This window comes from Miniopterus schreibersii (assembly GCF_964146895.1).
Source record: "Miniopterus schreibersii genome assembly, chromosome: 3".
NCBI classification, from domain to species: Eukaryota; Metazoa; Chordata; class Mammalia; order Chiroptera; family Miniopteridae; genus Miniopterus; species Miniopterus schreibersii.
This window is the reverse complement of record NC_138103.1, coordinates 3,514,795-3,531,596: the sequence shown is the minus strand read 5'-3', so window position 1 is coordinate 3,531,596 and position 16,802 is coordinate 3,514,795. Positions and strand designations below refer to the sequence as shown.

Here is a 16,802-nt window from a genome sequence, read left to right as displayed (position 1 = left end):
CCATCAGCTGAATATTTACTGAATGTTTCCTGTGTCTGTGAGAGCTTTAAAATATTAATCAGGCATGGATAATGGCTACCCCAAGGAGATATGGATCTATTAAGGGAAGAAATTTTTTCCTAAGACAAAGGCAGGATGGGTCCTGGGTGGTCAGGAAGGTCAGGCTAAAGAATTTGGACTTTGTTCTTAGTCAAGGGATAAGTACTGAGGCTTTGAGAAGGTGATGTCATCAGAGTTGTGAGTGAAGAACTGTGTAAGTAGTGCGTAAAACATGGTAGAAAAAGTCATCCAGGTGAAGAAATCAGTTAAAAGACACTGCAGCCCAGCCGGTGTGGTGGAGCACCGTCCTGTGCACCAGGAGGTCGATTCCCAGTCAGGGCACATGTCCAGGTTGTGGCCTCGATCTCCAGTAGGAGGTGTGCAGGAGGCAGCAGATTGATGTTTCTGTCTCACTGATGTTTCTCTCTCTCTCCCTCTCCCATCTTCTCTCTGAAATCAGTAAGAACATATTAAAAAACTAAATAAATAGACACTGCAATTGCAACCAGCTGGAAAGTACCAAAAGTCTGAACTAGCAGGGTGACTGCAAGAACGGGGAGCCCTGGCCGGTGTGGCTCAGTTGGTTGGGCATCATCCTGTGCACCAAAAGGCTGCTGGCTAGACTCCCGGTCAGGACACAAGAATGGGGAGAAGGGGACACATGCAGGAGGCAACGGAGAGGCGTAACCACGCGGAAGAGGAGACTGTCTGGACCCTACATGAGAGGGACAGGAAAGACGAGTCAAAGGTGGCCCCAGAGTTTTTAGTGTGATGATGTGCCTTCAAAAGAAATAGAAAGCGAAATAAAGTGGTCTGTGTGTGTGCAAGGATACATGTGGGGATCCCAACACTCAACCAGCTACCTACCTGCAGATCCCAATGGGAGTGTGCAGCTGGGACACACAGCTGTGCCCCAAACCTGTGTGTGAAAGCCCCAGCCCTGGAGCCATGTGCGTGTCCACATCATCAGCAAGCCCTAAGCATCTCTTAAACCCCCTCAGGTCTCCCCATCTCCTCTACTTCACACACCTGCAGTCCCAGCCATCAGTATCCCTCCCCGACCCTGATAACTGCAATGGCCCCTTCAGATCTCCTGTCTTCATTCTTGTCACTTCTAACTCTCCACACTGCAGTGAGAATGCTCTCTTCAAACACAAATTTAGTGATGTTGCTTCTTAGCTTAAATCTATCATCAGACTCCCACTCTGCTCGCAAGGGTCTGTGTGGATGACCCGTCCCTCCCCATGTTGTCCACCTCGGCTCACACCTTTCTCTCCAACCCTCTGGCACTCCAGCCAAATTGGCTGCTGCCAGGCTCCTGCATGGGCCACACTCCCTCAGCGGCAGGGCTTTGCACGCCCTGCTCCCACTAAATGCCTATCCCAATCTCAGATACAGAGCTCCTGAAGCCAGGCTTCAGAGACCCCTCTACCGGTTACCTCCCACTAGCCCTCATACAATGGGGCTGTCTGGGACCATCCCAACCTCAGGAACGGACAGGCTTTTTGGGAAAAACTGACTCACAGAGCAATATACTCAAAGCAGATTTTCTTTGTACACATTTCTGACTCAATCCCCAACTGTACAACCATTTCTTGGGAGCAGGACAACTCCCATTATTACTTTCGAAAGAAACATAATTCTACCCGCCCTCAGAAAGAAGCTTTACTTTTTTTTTAAATCCAAAGTACACTCATCAAAATTTAAGCACAATATCTACAAATCTAAAGCAAACGCTCAAGAACAAAGTAAAATCTCCACAGTATGAAGTAAAATGTGTAGGATTTAAAGAGTCGCAGGACCCTCTAACTCTGCTTAGAAAGAAGGGTGGCCCCCAAGGGGCAGATGGGTGTTGTAACACATGGATGGGAGTGTGGGATAACACAGGGGCCCCAGCGAACCCCCCAGCCCACAGGCGGTCACGGCCTCTGTCCTCACCTGTCGAAACCTCTTCAGGTGTACGATGAGCACATCAGGCAGGGTCCAGAGGCTCAGCGTGATGCTCCCCTGCTGCAGCTGCTTGCAGTGTGGGCAGCGCCAGGCATCATCGGGGGCCAGCTAGAAACGAGGAGCACAACTGTGTTAAGTGCACCTAGGAAGGCTTCCTGCCACCCGGTGCTGGACTCACTCCTTAGCCAGCACCCGGGCAACTCAGAATCCCTCTGGAAACAACATTTGATGGGACGCAATGGAAACACACCATCGAAAGTGGCACCCAAATATTTGCTGGGTAGATTATCTCTCAAAAAGGAACGATGACTATCTAGAGGATATGACCCCGGAGGACCTGGAACTCCACATACTCCCAAACTCATCACCTTCCCATCAGCATAGTCCCTTCTCCTCCTGTCCGGTCCTAGCAAACACATGACACCCACCAAAGGCAGACCATGGGGGTTATCCCAAACCCTCAAGCCCTTCTCTCTTCCTCCCCCTCCGTGTCCACCCGAAGTTGTTCTCTCCCTGCCATATCTTGTCCTGTCCCTTCCTACACCCTGACCACCACCTGAATTCAAAGTCCTCACTCATTCTCTTACGTGGACATCTCAAGCTCCTAACTGATCTCTCCCCCAGCAATAAATTGCTCCAAACAACCCTCCCTTCTGCTATCAACACGATCTTTGTAAATGTCATCTACATCTACGTGTCATCTCTGCAGGCCAGTGATTCAGGGTGGGGACCTGCCAGGTTACAGGTGCCAACAGGTGAGAGATTATTAGACTTGCTCTGGAAATCAGAAGCTGCATCAGATCTGGGTCCACATCACAGTGAGATAAGGGAGGCCATGGGAGTAGAAGGCCATGCCCCTGAGATGGAAGAAAAAGAAGCCAAGGACAGATTCTGGGAATGCCTATTTTTAAGGGAAAGACAAAAGTTCAGAAACCAGCAGAGCCTGAGGATGCAGAGTCAGAAAACCAGGGAAATTGGAAGCACTCCCTTTCACGCAAACCAAAAAAAGAGCAGTGAGGCTGGAGGGCTGTCAGTACTAGCCCTGCGGAGAGGTCAAGTGTAAACTGAGAACGTCAAGTGCAGAGTGAGGAGTGTGGTCAGATGGATGATGAGGGCTTGGGAGGGGAGAGAAAAGCACTTGGACCACTAATGTGAAGTTAGGCATGAAGGAGGCGGAGGAAGACTGGCATGGCCATTGGGAAGGGAGCAGAACTGAGGGAGATTTTTTTTGTGACAGGGAGGCCCAATCATGTCTGCAGGAAAAGCTTGGATGGGTGAAAGTGAATCAGAATGTTAAACTGGAAGGGACCTAAACTGTCATCTGGTCACTGCATATCTGTGTGACAGTGACAGTCTGCATGCATGGCCATCCAGCCCAGTGTTCGTGGTAAAGGAGCACACTGCTGTTTATCTGTGTTTTAATTTACGATACATTACAAACAATACTTCTGTAAAATCCACTAAAAATGTAGCAATAATGTCTAATAACTATTACAGTCTCTAAAGCACCTGTCTGATTCCTGTAAACTGTTACCAGGAGCTCCCCGACCAGACAATCCCTTACAAAGCTCTTCCCTGTGTTAAGACGGAATCCTTTTCCCTATAATTTCCAATCTTTAAGTTCTCTTTTCAGATAAAATTGAGTCCACCTTATGTTCCACAGGATGGTCTGTGAAGGGGCCGAGTCCTTCAGGCTCCTTCTTCAAAACACACTCAGCCATGTCATGATTTCCAGATGCGCAATTCCTATCTGCTCTCTTGGGTTGTGCCCAGTTTGCCGGGGTCTTAACAGGGAACATTTAAGGTAATGAAAAGAGCAGTGCCATCACCATCTGAGTTCCGGACAATTTCTAAAGCAATCTTAAGGAGGCCTACAGTGGCTGACGCCCCCACGACACTGCTGATCAATACTGAGCTTGCAGAAAACCAATCCCCAAAGTTATCATTACACAGCCTCCTGCTGGCCAAGTTACAGCTCCTCCTCTCCTCCATTTACATTGTTATTTTTGGACCTAATGACTGAGCCCCCCAAGTAACCCTCTTTTATTCACTCATTCCAGTGTATACTTACTGAGTGCCAGGCTCCACAGTAGATACTCAAGATTATTCAAAGACCAGCAGGGAGTCTCTTCCCTCTCTCTTCTATCCCTGTGCTCCAGTTACACTGGCTCTGTTTCTGCTTCTCAACCATGCCAGTTCCTTCCTACCCATGGCCTCCACTTCCTTCACTTCCTTGTTTGAGGACAGAAACGCTGTCTGTCTTGGTCCTGGCCAAATCCCCAGGACCCAGTGCAGTACCTAGCACACAGTATGTACTCAATAAACATTTACTGGATTAATGAATCCCTATCAAAATGTATCCTGCTAGCTGGAACTCATCCTTGTAAATCAGTGAGCTGTCCTGTAGAATACCAGTGTTGCCGTCTAGTAGGTCTGCTCACCTCTAAGGTTTGTGCCATTTTCACACATCTCCCAAATCAATTAAAGCAAAAAAAGGCTAAATAGGATAAGGTGCTACACAGAGCAAGCAATCAACAGGATGCAGAACCAACTAACTATTTTATGTAAACTGAAAAAAATGTCTTATGAAACCTATTATTAAAGGAACTAGCTATGAACAACTTGGGGGAGAAAAGAGTGAGAAAATGGAAAACAGTTCAAGTATTTAAAGGTTAGACAAATATTTGTCCTCAACTGTTCTTAATGAACTCGAGAGAACACGTGTGGGTCACAGTGACCTCGGGACATATTTCAGGCTGATCTATCAGCATCAGATATATCCAAAGAGGAAATGGTGAGTCTCCGATGTAGGCAAACGCCTCACAACTAAAGGTGTACAAACTGGCTGAATAAGCACCTATCTGAACTTTGGTAGAACCCAACCATCAGAGAGAAAGGAGCTTTAAGTCATCTCCCACCTGAAATTGCCCTATGTACTTAGAGTGAACAGTAACAATCAGTAGTCAAAACTCTGATCTGACCCTGGCCGGGTCACTCAGTTGGTTAAGAGCATCGTCCTGATATACCAAGGTTGTGGGTTCGATCCCCGGTCAGGAAACATACAAGAATCAACCAATGAATGCACAAATAAGTGGAACAACAAATCCATGTTTCTCTTTCTCTCTCTCTCTCTTTCCTTCTCTCCTCTCTAAAATCAATTAAAAAAAATAAAACAAAATAAAAATTCTGATCCTAAACATCAACTCAAGATGAAATGCAAGTGTTCTAGTCAAGGTTTCTCAAGGTGCACAAACCTGGAGAGGTTTAAAAATCACACAGGCCTGAGACCCATCCACAGAGACTTGTTTGTCTGTCTATCTGTCTACCCTTTCATGCAAATATTTACTGAGTCCCTACTATCTGCAAAGCACAGTGCTAAGTGGTCCAAAGAACACTGCCCAAAAGAACTTTGTCTATGTCTACACTGTCCAATAGAGAGCCACATGCCTACTCAGCACCTGAAATGTGGCTAATGCAACTAAGAAACTGAACTTTTAATTTTATTTAATTATAATTAATTTTAATTTAAATAGGTCATTGTGCCTAAGTTCTCAGTACCAAAAAGTTGAGAATCACTATTCTAGTTACTAAGGAAAATTATTTAAAATTTGTAAATTGAGCACGGCTGGGCGTGGCTCAGCGGTTGAGTGTCGACCTGGGATCCAGGCAACCAGGGTTCTATTCCCGGTCAGGGCACATGCCCGGGTTGTGGGCTCGATCAATGACTCTCTCATCATTGATGTTTCTAGCTCTCTCTCTCCCTCTCCTTTCCTCTCTGAAATCAATAAAGATATATTTAAAAAAATAATAAAATTTGTAAATTGAAACCAAAAATAAATTTATTAACCATTAAAAGAAAAAACATTAACTACAAAGGTTCATTTCTAGAGCACTTCAATTAATCAAGTTTTTCTAAAACTTTAAACAATTTCTTGTGAAAATCCTAAAAAAATAACACTAAGATACCCATTATGTGTGCAGAACCTATGTGAATGCAAAACACCTGGGAGTTTTCTGGGACGTAACTTGTTTCTCCGTTATCACCTTGCCGTAACCCCCACCCCCGCAACGCCCAGGGAATTCTTACCCGCTCCTCTTTGGTGTACAGTTGGAAACACTGCGATAAAGTGCAAGTCTGAGGCTGATGATGACGCTCCCTCTGCAGACGGACACTCTCTGCATCAGGGATGTATTCATCTTCAGTGTTTACAAACAAGCTGCCATTGGGGGGCGAAGCACATAACAGAAAATACCTTGCAAAACTGACACGAAATACAATCACAGCTTTACAGTGTGGACGTAAGTAATTTTCCACGTTCCACAGTGTTCTTGAAACATTCTCTATCTATAAAGTTGTTTTCAAGAAGAAATCACTTGGAGTTGGTTTTTCTGGGACTGGCCACGAGCTGCGCTAATTCATATATTCTTGTCCTTTGTAACTAAGGGCATGCATTTTGAATAACTTACTAGAGTTAATGGGCCTGTAATACAAATCAAAGTAATTGGACCTACAATGAATATATCTATATGTATATACACATACACATATATACACATACACGTACATACATACATACATATAAATATATAGCTTCTGTCTCATTAGCAGCAAACAACAGAATGTATAGGAGAGAAATAACAAATAATAATAAAGGATTAGCAACACATCAGACACTAAATAGTTAACGAGAAGAGAGATTTGGGTTTCAGCTAATTTGAAAGGTCAAAGTTGTACTTTTAAAATAATTAAAACAATGATTCTATAAACACTAAGTAAAAAATACTCACAAATCTTTTGTCTCCTTGTCCCATTCTACCACTAATTTCACATGAGCAGTGCCACCTGGTCCACAAGATTTTAATGCCCTAGAGGACAGGGAAGAGGGATGGGGGGAGTACATGTTATTTTCTAAATAAATGATTTTACTTAAAAATGATAGCCCTATCTGAAATCTGAAATCACGTGATTTCTGAAAATCTTCATCACCATTCCCCATTAGAAAAAGTTTCTAGTGAGACCATTATAATAACCTCATATATAATAAGTAGGTTACAACTGGACTAAAAAAAAAACCTTAAGTTAAAATGTCCAGTATAGAAATAGAGATTGGAAGAAATTTAGAATCCTCTTATAAGGCTATCCACAATCACTCTCAGATGTTCTTTATGACCTTTCCAACTTTTTGTCCAATTTCTCACCAACCCCAATAGAGACTGGACAACAGTCTCTCTGGGAACAAAGTCTGCTCCTGCGCCCCACCCCTCTCCCCATAATCCATGCCTGTCCTTGGGCTCTGTGCCAACCTGAACTTCTGCTAGGCCTGCTCCAGTTCCACCTCCTTCCTTCATAAAAGCCCACTGATTGTCTTGGCTCACTCCAATCTCCTGAGAAACTCAGGATTAAGAGTCAATATTACTCATCTAATTTTCTTATGCTTTGCAATGTTCTGAAGCGTTATCTCATCTATTAACTCTCATCTCTAAAACCAAATAGTGACTGTGACCTGGCCGGTGTGGTTCAGCTGGTTGGAGCACTGTCTCACACACCAAAAGATGGAGGGTTCAATTCCTGGTCAGGGCACATACCTAGGTTGTAGACTTTTTGGAATCCAGAAATGCAGGCACTACGACATTTGTTGAAAAAATCATTATAATAAACAGTTACGTGGCCCTAGCCGGTGTTGCTCAGCAGCTAGTGTCGGCCTGAGGATCGAAGGGTCATGGGTTCGATTTCTGATCAAGGGAACGTACCTTGGTTGCAGGCTCGATCCCCAGCCCCCATAGGGGCGTGTGCGAGAGGCAACCAACCGATGCGTCTCACTTACATCAATGTTTCTCTCTCTCTCTCTCTCTCTCTCTCCTTCCCTCTCTCCCTCCAGTCTCTGAAAAATCAATGGAAAAAATATCCTCAGGTGAGGATTAACAACAACAAAAAAAACAGTAATGTGAGTTTTTATATTTATGTATCATGTATGAACAGTGCACATATATGCATAGATCTCTTATTTCAATACAGTGAAGTATTGTAATATTAGACGTGTGTGGAAAGCACAGGGGAAACACAGTGCAGTGAATAATTTGAACAGGGGGAAAGGATGGACAGTGTGAGAAAAGGCTCAGAGGAAAGATATTGTCAACACATGAAACTACTGTGTATCCAACACTCAGTACTCCGCCACTGCTGAAGGTTTAGGATGGTGGGAAAAGAGCAAGCAAGGCCTGACAGGAGGAGGGAAGTAGTCAGGGTTCAAATGGAAAGGTGTCATGTACTGTGGAACCTGCACTTTGTCTTTTTTTTTTTTTTAATATATCTATATTGATTTCAGAGAGAGGAAAGGAGAGGGAGAGAGAGAGAGATAGAAACATCAATGATGAGAGAGTCATTGATCGAGCCCACAACCCAGGCATGTGCCCTGACCGGGAATCGAACCCCGATCGCCTGGATCCTAGGTCGACGTTCAAAGGCTGAGCCATGCCCAGCCGGGCTGCACTTTGTCTTTTAAAATACAGGCTACCATGCAAGGATTTCAAGGAGAGAAGTGGTATGACTAGAATTCTACTTTGGGAAACATCAATCTTGTTGAATATGAAAGTGTCACGTATCTGCAGTCCTGGATATATGGTAATTTGCCTTCTTAACATGAGTACTCCAGGCTTTTCTGATTTCAAAAAGGGTCCTAAAACATGTCATATCCTAATGTGAATCAAAAGTAAAGTAAGTACTTAATTTCTAAATGAGCCTAAAGAACGTGCCACACTGTGTGGAAACCATGCCAGCCATCACTAGAAATCACACATGAGCACACGTGAAGGTCTAGAAGGTGATGTTTTTACCTTTCTACTGTTGGGTGGCACAGCGGCTGCTCTTCCTGGGGCAGCAAGTATGTAATTCCCACCACACTGACCACACGCAGACTGAACGGACACACCTGCATCACACGGTGAAGGAGAATTAGGCTGGATTTCTCCGCAAGGGCATCTGCTTCACAGTGCTGTTTCCAAACCAGGTTAGAGGGGAAGCAAACTGTTTTGCAAAATGCTCCTCCATAATGTTGTTAGGTTGTCGAGTCGCTCTAATACACTTTAAATATGATTTACCAAATGCAATTTACACATCAAATATGTGTAATACAAGACAGGAAATATGTGGCTTTAGTGGAACGTTAACAACGTAAATTTCCAGTGGCTACCTTAACACCGAAATCCTACTTTTGAAAATATACAGAGAGATGTTCCACAAAGTCTCTCCAAGGCAATCATGTGCTAAACATTATTAGACAAATCTTAGAAAGGGAAACCTTGCAGTACCCAGATCACTACATAGAATGAGGCTAAGCCCTCAGTCTCGGAAATCTGGCTATAGCCAGTTCTACTGAACAGCTCTGCACCAGGGCTTCCCAACACTCCAGCTCGGTGTGTGTTCCCTAAGGCAGAGGCCTGCACTCCTACTTCCCTGAAACGCTGTTTCTTCACTGGTACGCATGCATGCTGGGCCAGAGTACCAGAGCACACACACCTGAATGCAAACTGTGGGCCTCAGGAAGTATTTCATCTTCTCCAAGATTTCCTTCTGCAGCAGGTCCCAGGCTATTGTCTTCTCCAAGTGTAGCACAAAGGGCAGTCCAAACCTAACATATAACATTTCAATCACCTTGAGTTACAGCAATTCCTTACTCATGACCTTCTTAAATGGAATCGCTATATAATTGGTTTTGGGATTGTTCTCAAAATAAAACAAACAGGAAATTTAATAGTAACTCTCGTAAGTGGATGAAAAAGTCAGAAGAGAAGCTGAGATTTCTAAAAGAAATGTAATAGCTCATGCACCAAAATGGCTTCTGGGGGAGCATGATGCTAGGATATTAGGTAGCAAGAGGACAGGATCAATGGACATGAGGAGGAAAGAAGGTGGGAGTGGACAGCATGGGGTTATTGCCAGAGGACCAGACAAGACTGGAAGGTCCAGCAGGCAGGCAGCCAGGCCCTGATAGTCTGACAACAAGGGAGGCACTGGCAAGCAAGTGACTCTGAAAGTCAGGGCCTAGCCCCAGGGAGAAGCCATGTGGCCCCTGCCAGTGCTGGGCTGTCAGGTGTTGGAGAATCAAAGGCAGTGCCATGGTTCTCAGCTGAGGCTGCAGACTGACATCACCCAGGGAGCTTTAAACAAGGCTGCAGCCAAGGTGAAGAACCACTGGCCTGGCCTCCCTCGCCCCAAGCTCCAGCTATTCAGACCTACTTGTTGTGTGCCCTGAATGTGTCCAACTCACACACCCAGGTCTTTGTTCAGCCAGTTCCTTCAGCCTGGAAAGCATTGCCGGGCTTCTGGGCCAGGTCCTACTCTCCCATGTCCAGACCCAGGAGAGAGATCCTGCTACAGGAAGCACCCTGCCGGTGTGCTCCGTGCTCTCTGCACCACAGCACTAACACTGCCTTGCCTGACTGTTCCTCTGCCTCCAACGCACTGTGAGATTATCTGGTGGAAAGAACTGTGACTTAGTTATCTCACTAGCCCAACCGCAATGCCTAGAAAATGGCAGATGCTGAGTGAATGAGTGAGGACCCAGATAAACCCTGACTCAGGCCAAAGCAGAGGCGCTGACATCACCAAGAAAGCCAGCACCTAAAGAAAACTTCACTCACAGAGGCACTCAACAGTGAACCTAGCTGTTCACTGTTCACTGTTCACCTAAAACAACGGTGATGTGAAGTTACAAGCACATGTAAACCATCTGGCCACATTTTTCATGACAATGTCTTCTAAGAGACTAGCATCCCTTCCCTTTTGTCCCTTAAATATTCCACGCTCCTTCTAGGCTCAGTGTATTTGTACTCAAAGTCCCCTCTTCATGAGAGCCTGTTCCCCAGAGGCTCACACAGCTCACCACTTCCCTCACTAGGCTCAGGTGCCACCTCCTGGAGAAAGCCCTCCCTGACCTCCTGACCTCCCTCTCTAACGCTGTCTGCAGTGCCCCTAACCCCAGCACACTATCATCCCAGCCAGTTTTAAAATCTTGAAGTGGAAAGAACTGAAGGGAAATGTGCTACTCATTCATAGCCACTCCTAATGAGGGTGCTAGCTCCATAGGAAGCAGATCCTGTGTGTCTGCTGCTGTAGCCCAGTGTTTAGAACAGTGCCCAACACACTGTGAACACTGCAGTGCTTGTTAATGAGCATCATAAATATACAAATCAACACATTTTGCATTTACGCTACTTACCATCTTTTAAAAAGGAACCTATTTCAAAGCAGCATTTTAAAAGGCTAATATAAACGCTACTCTGACAAATATTAGAAACACCAAGTCCCTTCCTCCCTAAACAGGTTCACATCCTGCTTGTTATGACTCAGGTGACATCACTACTGTGATAAGGCTACTTTAAAAGACAGTCTGAAACTCCCACAGGTTCTTACAGAGGGAAAAAGACCTGAGAGATTCCAACTCCCAGCTTTCTGGCTTATGTGGCTGAATGAATAGTGGAACAACTGCAGAGACAGAAACACTGGAGGGCCAGGTGTGCAGGGAGAGAGAACGGAGTCAGTCTGGAACCTAAGATTGTGGTGTACATACCATCCAAGTATGTTTGTTAAGAATTTTTTTTTAAAAAAGCTGTTAAGAAAGTGGCTAGGTGTAGATGTATAGGTCTGGAGCCGCTGGAGGAGCTTCAGCTGGAAATGGACACATGACAGGAGCCTTTAAAAATGACATGAGCTTGAAGAGCCTTTCTCACTCAGATTCTATCATCTTAATTTTATCTTCTCCCACCAATGCCTCAAATCAGGTCAACTTATACACATATTCTTTCTAAATATCAGAATGGAAAATTAACTACTAAAAGTAAGGATGTTTTAATCCCTCTTCTGAAAACATTAGACTTTTCAAGCCTCCGCAGTTGCTAGACAAGAAGCTGGTTGCACCTCTTTCCCTGTTGCCCCGTGCAGGCACGGTTGCACACGAGCAGGACAATCTTGTCGCTCCCTGCTCTCGTCGCAGGCAGCTCCACTTTCCCCTGCTTTGCTGCTGTGTGTGCAGAAGACAGTCTAGGATGGTCCAGGCCAAATGTTAAGTGGTTCAGATTATTGTTCAAATGTATTCCTGAAATAAAATAAGAAACAACTTATTTCATCTCCTTAAAATTCTTTCATTCATTCATTACAAAGTAATTTACCCAATAGAGAAATTAAGAAGTTGTCATTATACAATTTAAACTGCAACTGAAGGAAGGAACAAATGATCTACTTTTGGATGACTCATGGAGCCAATCAGATAATTTCTTCAGCATCATTACTTAAACTGGCCTTACCTGTCAGAAATTAAAAATTAAACCAATAGGTCCAGTGTGAGAAGGGCAAGTCTACAGAGATGATTCACCAGGACAAATGTAAAGTGTGGCCAAACAATCAGCAACCAGATAAACTTTTTAAAAAATAAAAATAAAGGTTAATACAAGTGAAACCATCTTCAGTATGCCATTGCCATTTCTTCTCCCTGATTTAAGAGCTAGGCTTATAAGAAACTACATTTTTCCTGGCTGGGTGGCTCAGCTAACTGGAGCATCGTCTGTACACCAAAAGGCTGTGCGTTCAATCCCTGGTTGGGACATGTACAAGAGGCAACCAATCGATTGCTCTCTCACATCAATGTTTCTCTCTCTCTCTCTCTCTCTCTCTCTCTCTCTCTCATATTGATGTCTCTTTCCCTCTCACATAGATGGTTCTCTCTCTCTCTCCCCCCCTACCCCCCCCTTCCTTTCTTTAAAAATAAAAAAAATCCTCAGGTAAGGATTAAAAATGATGAATACATAGTTAACACCAAAATAAATTCTAGATAAATTAACATTTTACAATAAAGAACACAGAAACTAGAAATAAGGAAACACTGAATTTTCATCAAGCTATTAGAGGAAAGAAAACTTTTCAAGGTAGAACACCATGAAGAAATCACAAAAGAGCAGATTTCAGTTCCTAACCATTTTAAACTTTGGTATGAGAAAATAAAAATAACAGAAGTCTGAGACAACGAATGGCCTCATTTCCCAGGCCCTCAGCAGAAGCAAGCTGGGAAAACCTGTTCTGCTAAAAGTGATCAGGATTCCTAGTGAGATGAGGGGATACCCATCAACTGCAGAGAGGTCAGCTCCGCATTCAAAGTGCAGGCCCAGTTACCACCAGCTGTGTGACCCCTCACCTATCTCCTCCCTCATTTGTAAACTGGGGAAAGTAGTAGCCTCATACACACTGAACCAAATAGTATAAGGCCTTTACAACAAAGGCTAACACATACTCACAAAGTGGTATATTCTTCCAATAAAGGCACTCTCTGGCTAGAATATGAGAGCCTTGGGCCTCACTACAATTCACTTACAAATAGAAACTTAGTGTTAACCCTGAGTAGTTGGGGTGTGAATGGGGACTGGGGTAATTTTCAGTTGAACAAACACTAATTGGGCTCTTGCTGTGTATTAGGAACTATATTCAACTGCTGGGTACAGAAAGGTGAGACGAAATGTAGTCCCAACTGCAGAGAATTCACAGTATGGTGGGACAGACACAGGAGAAAACAGATAATCTTCACACAACATTCTAGTCCGAGATTAGCAGAAGCTACAGCTGAAGCATGGAAGGGCAGGAATGAGTCTGCCGGAAGGAATTGGGGAAATGAGGAAACACTTCTGGACAACGTGATTTGGGTATTTTTACTGTGATGCAATTAAAATTAGAAAGCAATTTAAATACACAAATGCATACATGAGAACATAACAACTGGAAAACAAACAAGAGCACTCCTGGGTCAAATAATAATGAAAACTGAAATAACAGACTGTCTTAGAAAATGATGTTAACAGGAGTAGACCAGAGAAAACTGAATCCAAAGCTAAGAGTGGGGAAAAGACCAACTCAGTACATACAGTTACCAAAAGGGTCAAAAACTAGAGGCACCAGAGACCTCTAGAAGTAGGAAGTAAAAGAAAAAAGGTTCTAAAATAAGGACTTTTGACAAGGGCACCAAGACCATCCAAGGAGGAAAGAATAGTCTCTTCAACAAACGGTGCTGAGATAACTGGATATTTACATGCAAAAGGAAGTAACTGGGCCCCTACCTCACACCATACACAAATATTAACTCAAAATGGATCAAAGACATAAATGTAAGAGCTAAAACTATAAAAATGCTAGAAGCAAACACAAGGACTTAGTAAATCTTCATGGACTTGAATTTGGCAATGGGACAACAAAAGCACAAGCAACAACAAAATAAATCAGACTTCACCAAAATTAAGGACTTTTATGCATCAAAAGATACTATCCATTCAGAACACCTGAAATCTAGCTGAACAGAAGTCCTACAAGTAAGGATGTAAAAAAGAATCCACAATGAGACTGGTAGGAGGGCCTGAGACACAGAACAGGCTGGTCTTAAGCCCACATGTAGTGGTTAAAAACCAGGAGGTATATCCTGGCTGCAGATCTCTAAGGAGCAAGGGGTCAGCCAGGGTTTCAGTGCTGGGAAGAGAAGTTCCCATAACTTCAGGCTGTAGAAACGAGAGTGTGGCTAAGTGAAAAGGAGGGCTGCTGGAGTCCCAGGCATTCCTATTAAAGGGCCCCTGCACAGATGTAATCAGACTCATTCACTCTGAGCTTCAGAGTTGGGACAGCAGCTCGAAAAGCACCAGGGACAATGGGAAGGTACTGAAGTGTGTGACATCGGGGCAAGAGCTGGAGGGGCAGCTTTCTCCAAGAAAGAAGGGCTGGCAGAGGCCACTGAGCACCATATTTGAGTCTTCATCAACTTGACTAACACTGTTCACGCCAACCTGGTGATTCCCTGAAACCCCACACTACCCAACTTTAGGGCCCACCGGAGCCGCTTTCAGTGGCTTTTCCATACAAACGGCCTCTCTTGGCTCATGGTCAGACTTTCCTAAAATCTCTCAAACAAGCAGCATCTGGCCTCAGAATGCCCCATACCTCTCACTAAGCGACCCCTGGCCTGGCATTCACAGCAGTTGGCCTTGGTTCATAGCTTGGCCTTTCCTGAGCACCTCCAAGCCCAGTACAAGTAGCAGCCACCTGCAGATCACTCTGTAGCTCATATAGGGTGGCCCCGGACAGGGCACAGGTTGTGGCTCACCTTACACCTCCCAGGAAGCCCCAGAGACAATGCACCCAGTGGTCAGCTTCAGACCATGCTGGATTGCAACCCGACCAACCTTCATGAGCAACCCACTCAAGCAGCAGACTCAGCTGGCACCAAAGCCCCACTGAAGCAAGTCCTGCTCCATGGGGTTGGCCCCTGCACAGCAGCTCCTCTGCTGTAGTCTGAGCCAGTCCTGACAGCTGATAGACCTGGGGATCAATCCCTTCCAGAGATGTGCCAACAGCAATCAAGACTCAACTACTACAGGAGGGTGCACACAGCCAAAACAGAGGAAGCACCTGACACAACCAGCTCAGGTGACTGGGGAGGCTGTACCACTGGGCCCTACAGAAGGCCTCCTACATAAGGCGACTCTACTAAGTCCAGGACATGTAGCAGCTCTACCTAATACACAGAAACAAACACAGGGAAGCAACCAAAATGAGGAGACAAAGAAACAGGTCCCAAATGAAAAAAGAGGAGAACTCTCCAGGAAAAAAGCTAAATGAAACGGTGGTAAGCAAACTACCAGATACTGAGTTCAAAGCAATGGTTATAAGGATGTTCAATGAACTTAGTGAGAACTTCAAAAGCATAAAAAAGGACATGGAAACCATAAAAAAAAAAAACTGTCAGAAATGAAGGCTACACTAAGTGAAATGAAAAATAAGTTGCATGGAATCAACGGCAGAGTAAATGAAGCAAAGAATCAAATCAGCGATTTGGAAGATTAAGGAAGCAAAAAACAATCAAAACAGCAAAAAAAAAAAAAAAAAGAATCCAAAAAAACGATAATAGTGTAAGAAGCCTCTGGGACTTCAAGTGTACGGCCATCGTGGGGATGCTGAAAGAAGAAGAGAGGGAGCAAGAAATTGAAAACCTATTTCAAAAAAGAATGACAAAAAACTTCCCTAACCTGGTGAAGGAAATAGACTTACAAGTTCAGGAAGCACAAGAGTCCTCCAAACAAGAGGAACCCAAAGAGGCCCACACCAAGACACATCATAATTAAAATGCCAAAGGTTAAAGACAAAGAGAGAATCTTAAAAGCAACAAGAGAAAAGCAGTTAGTTACCTACAACGGAGTGCCCATAACACAGAGCTGATTTCTCAATAGAAATTTTGCAGGCTAGAAGGGAGTGACAAGAAATATTCAAAGTGATGAAAAGCAAGGGCTATCAGCCAAGATTACTCTACCCAGCAAAGCTGTCATTTAGAATCGAAGGTCAGATACAGAGCTTCCCAGACAAGAAAAGCTAACGGAGTTCACCATGCCCAGACCAGTACTACATAAAACGTTGCAAAGTCTTCTTTAGAGGAAGAAGAAAGATCAAATATATGAATAATAAAATGGCAATAAATACATGTCTATCAATAATTACTTTAAATGCAAATGGATTAAGTGCTCCAATCAAAAGACATACATTGACTGAATGGTTAACAAAACAAGATCCTTACATATGCTGTCTAAAAGGGACATTTCAGATCAAAAAACACACGAATTGAAAATGGTAAAAAACAAACAAAAGAGCTGGGGTAGCAATACTTATACCAGACAAAACAGACTTTAAAACAAAGGCTATAACAAGAGACAAAGAAGGACCTAACAATTCCACTTCTGAGTATTTATCTGAAGAAATCCAAAAGACTAAGGCAAAAAGAAATATGCATCCCTAT

At 44.0% G+C, this 16,802-nt stretch overlaps 1 protein-coding gene across 1 annotated transcript in view; it reads right to left on the bottom strand.

Annotated features, from left to right (window-relative positions):
* USP31 (ubiquitin specific peptidase 31) overlaps positions 1-16,802 on the bottom strand; it is a gene marked incomplete at its 5' end in the record, with an annotated part of 58,336 nt that overhangs the window by 11,211 nt on the left and 30,323 nt on the right. Inside the window, 6 exons of the mRNA XM_081133815.1 lie at positions 1,978-2,097; positions 6,077-6,206; positions 6,778-6,855; positions 8,824-8,918; positions 9,506-9,617; positions 11,906-12,083. Coding sequence (XP_080989941.1) covers positions 1,978-2,097; positions 6,077-6,206; positions 6,778-6,855; positions 8,824-8,918; positions 9,506-9,617; positions 11,906-12,083 — 713 coding nt within the window. The remainder of the gene's footprint in view (positions 1-1,977; positions 2,098-6,076; positions 6,207-6,777; positions 6,856-8,823; positions 8,919-9,505; positions 9,618-11,905; positions 12,084-16,802) is intronic.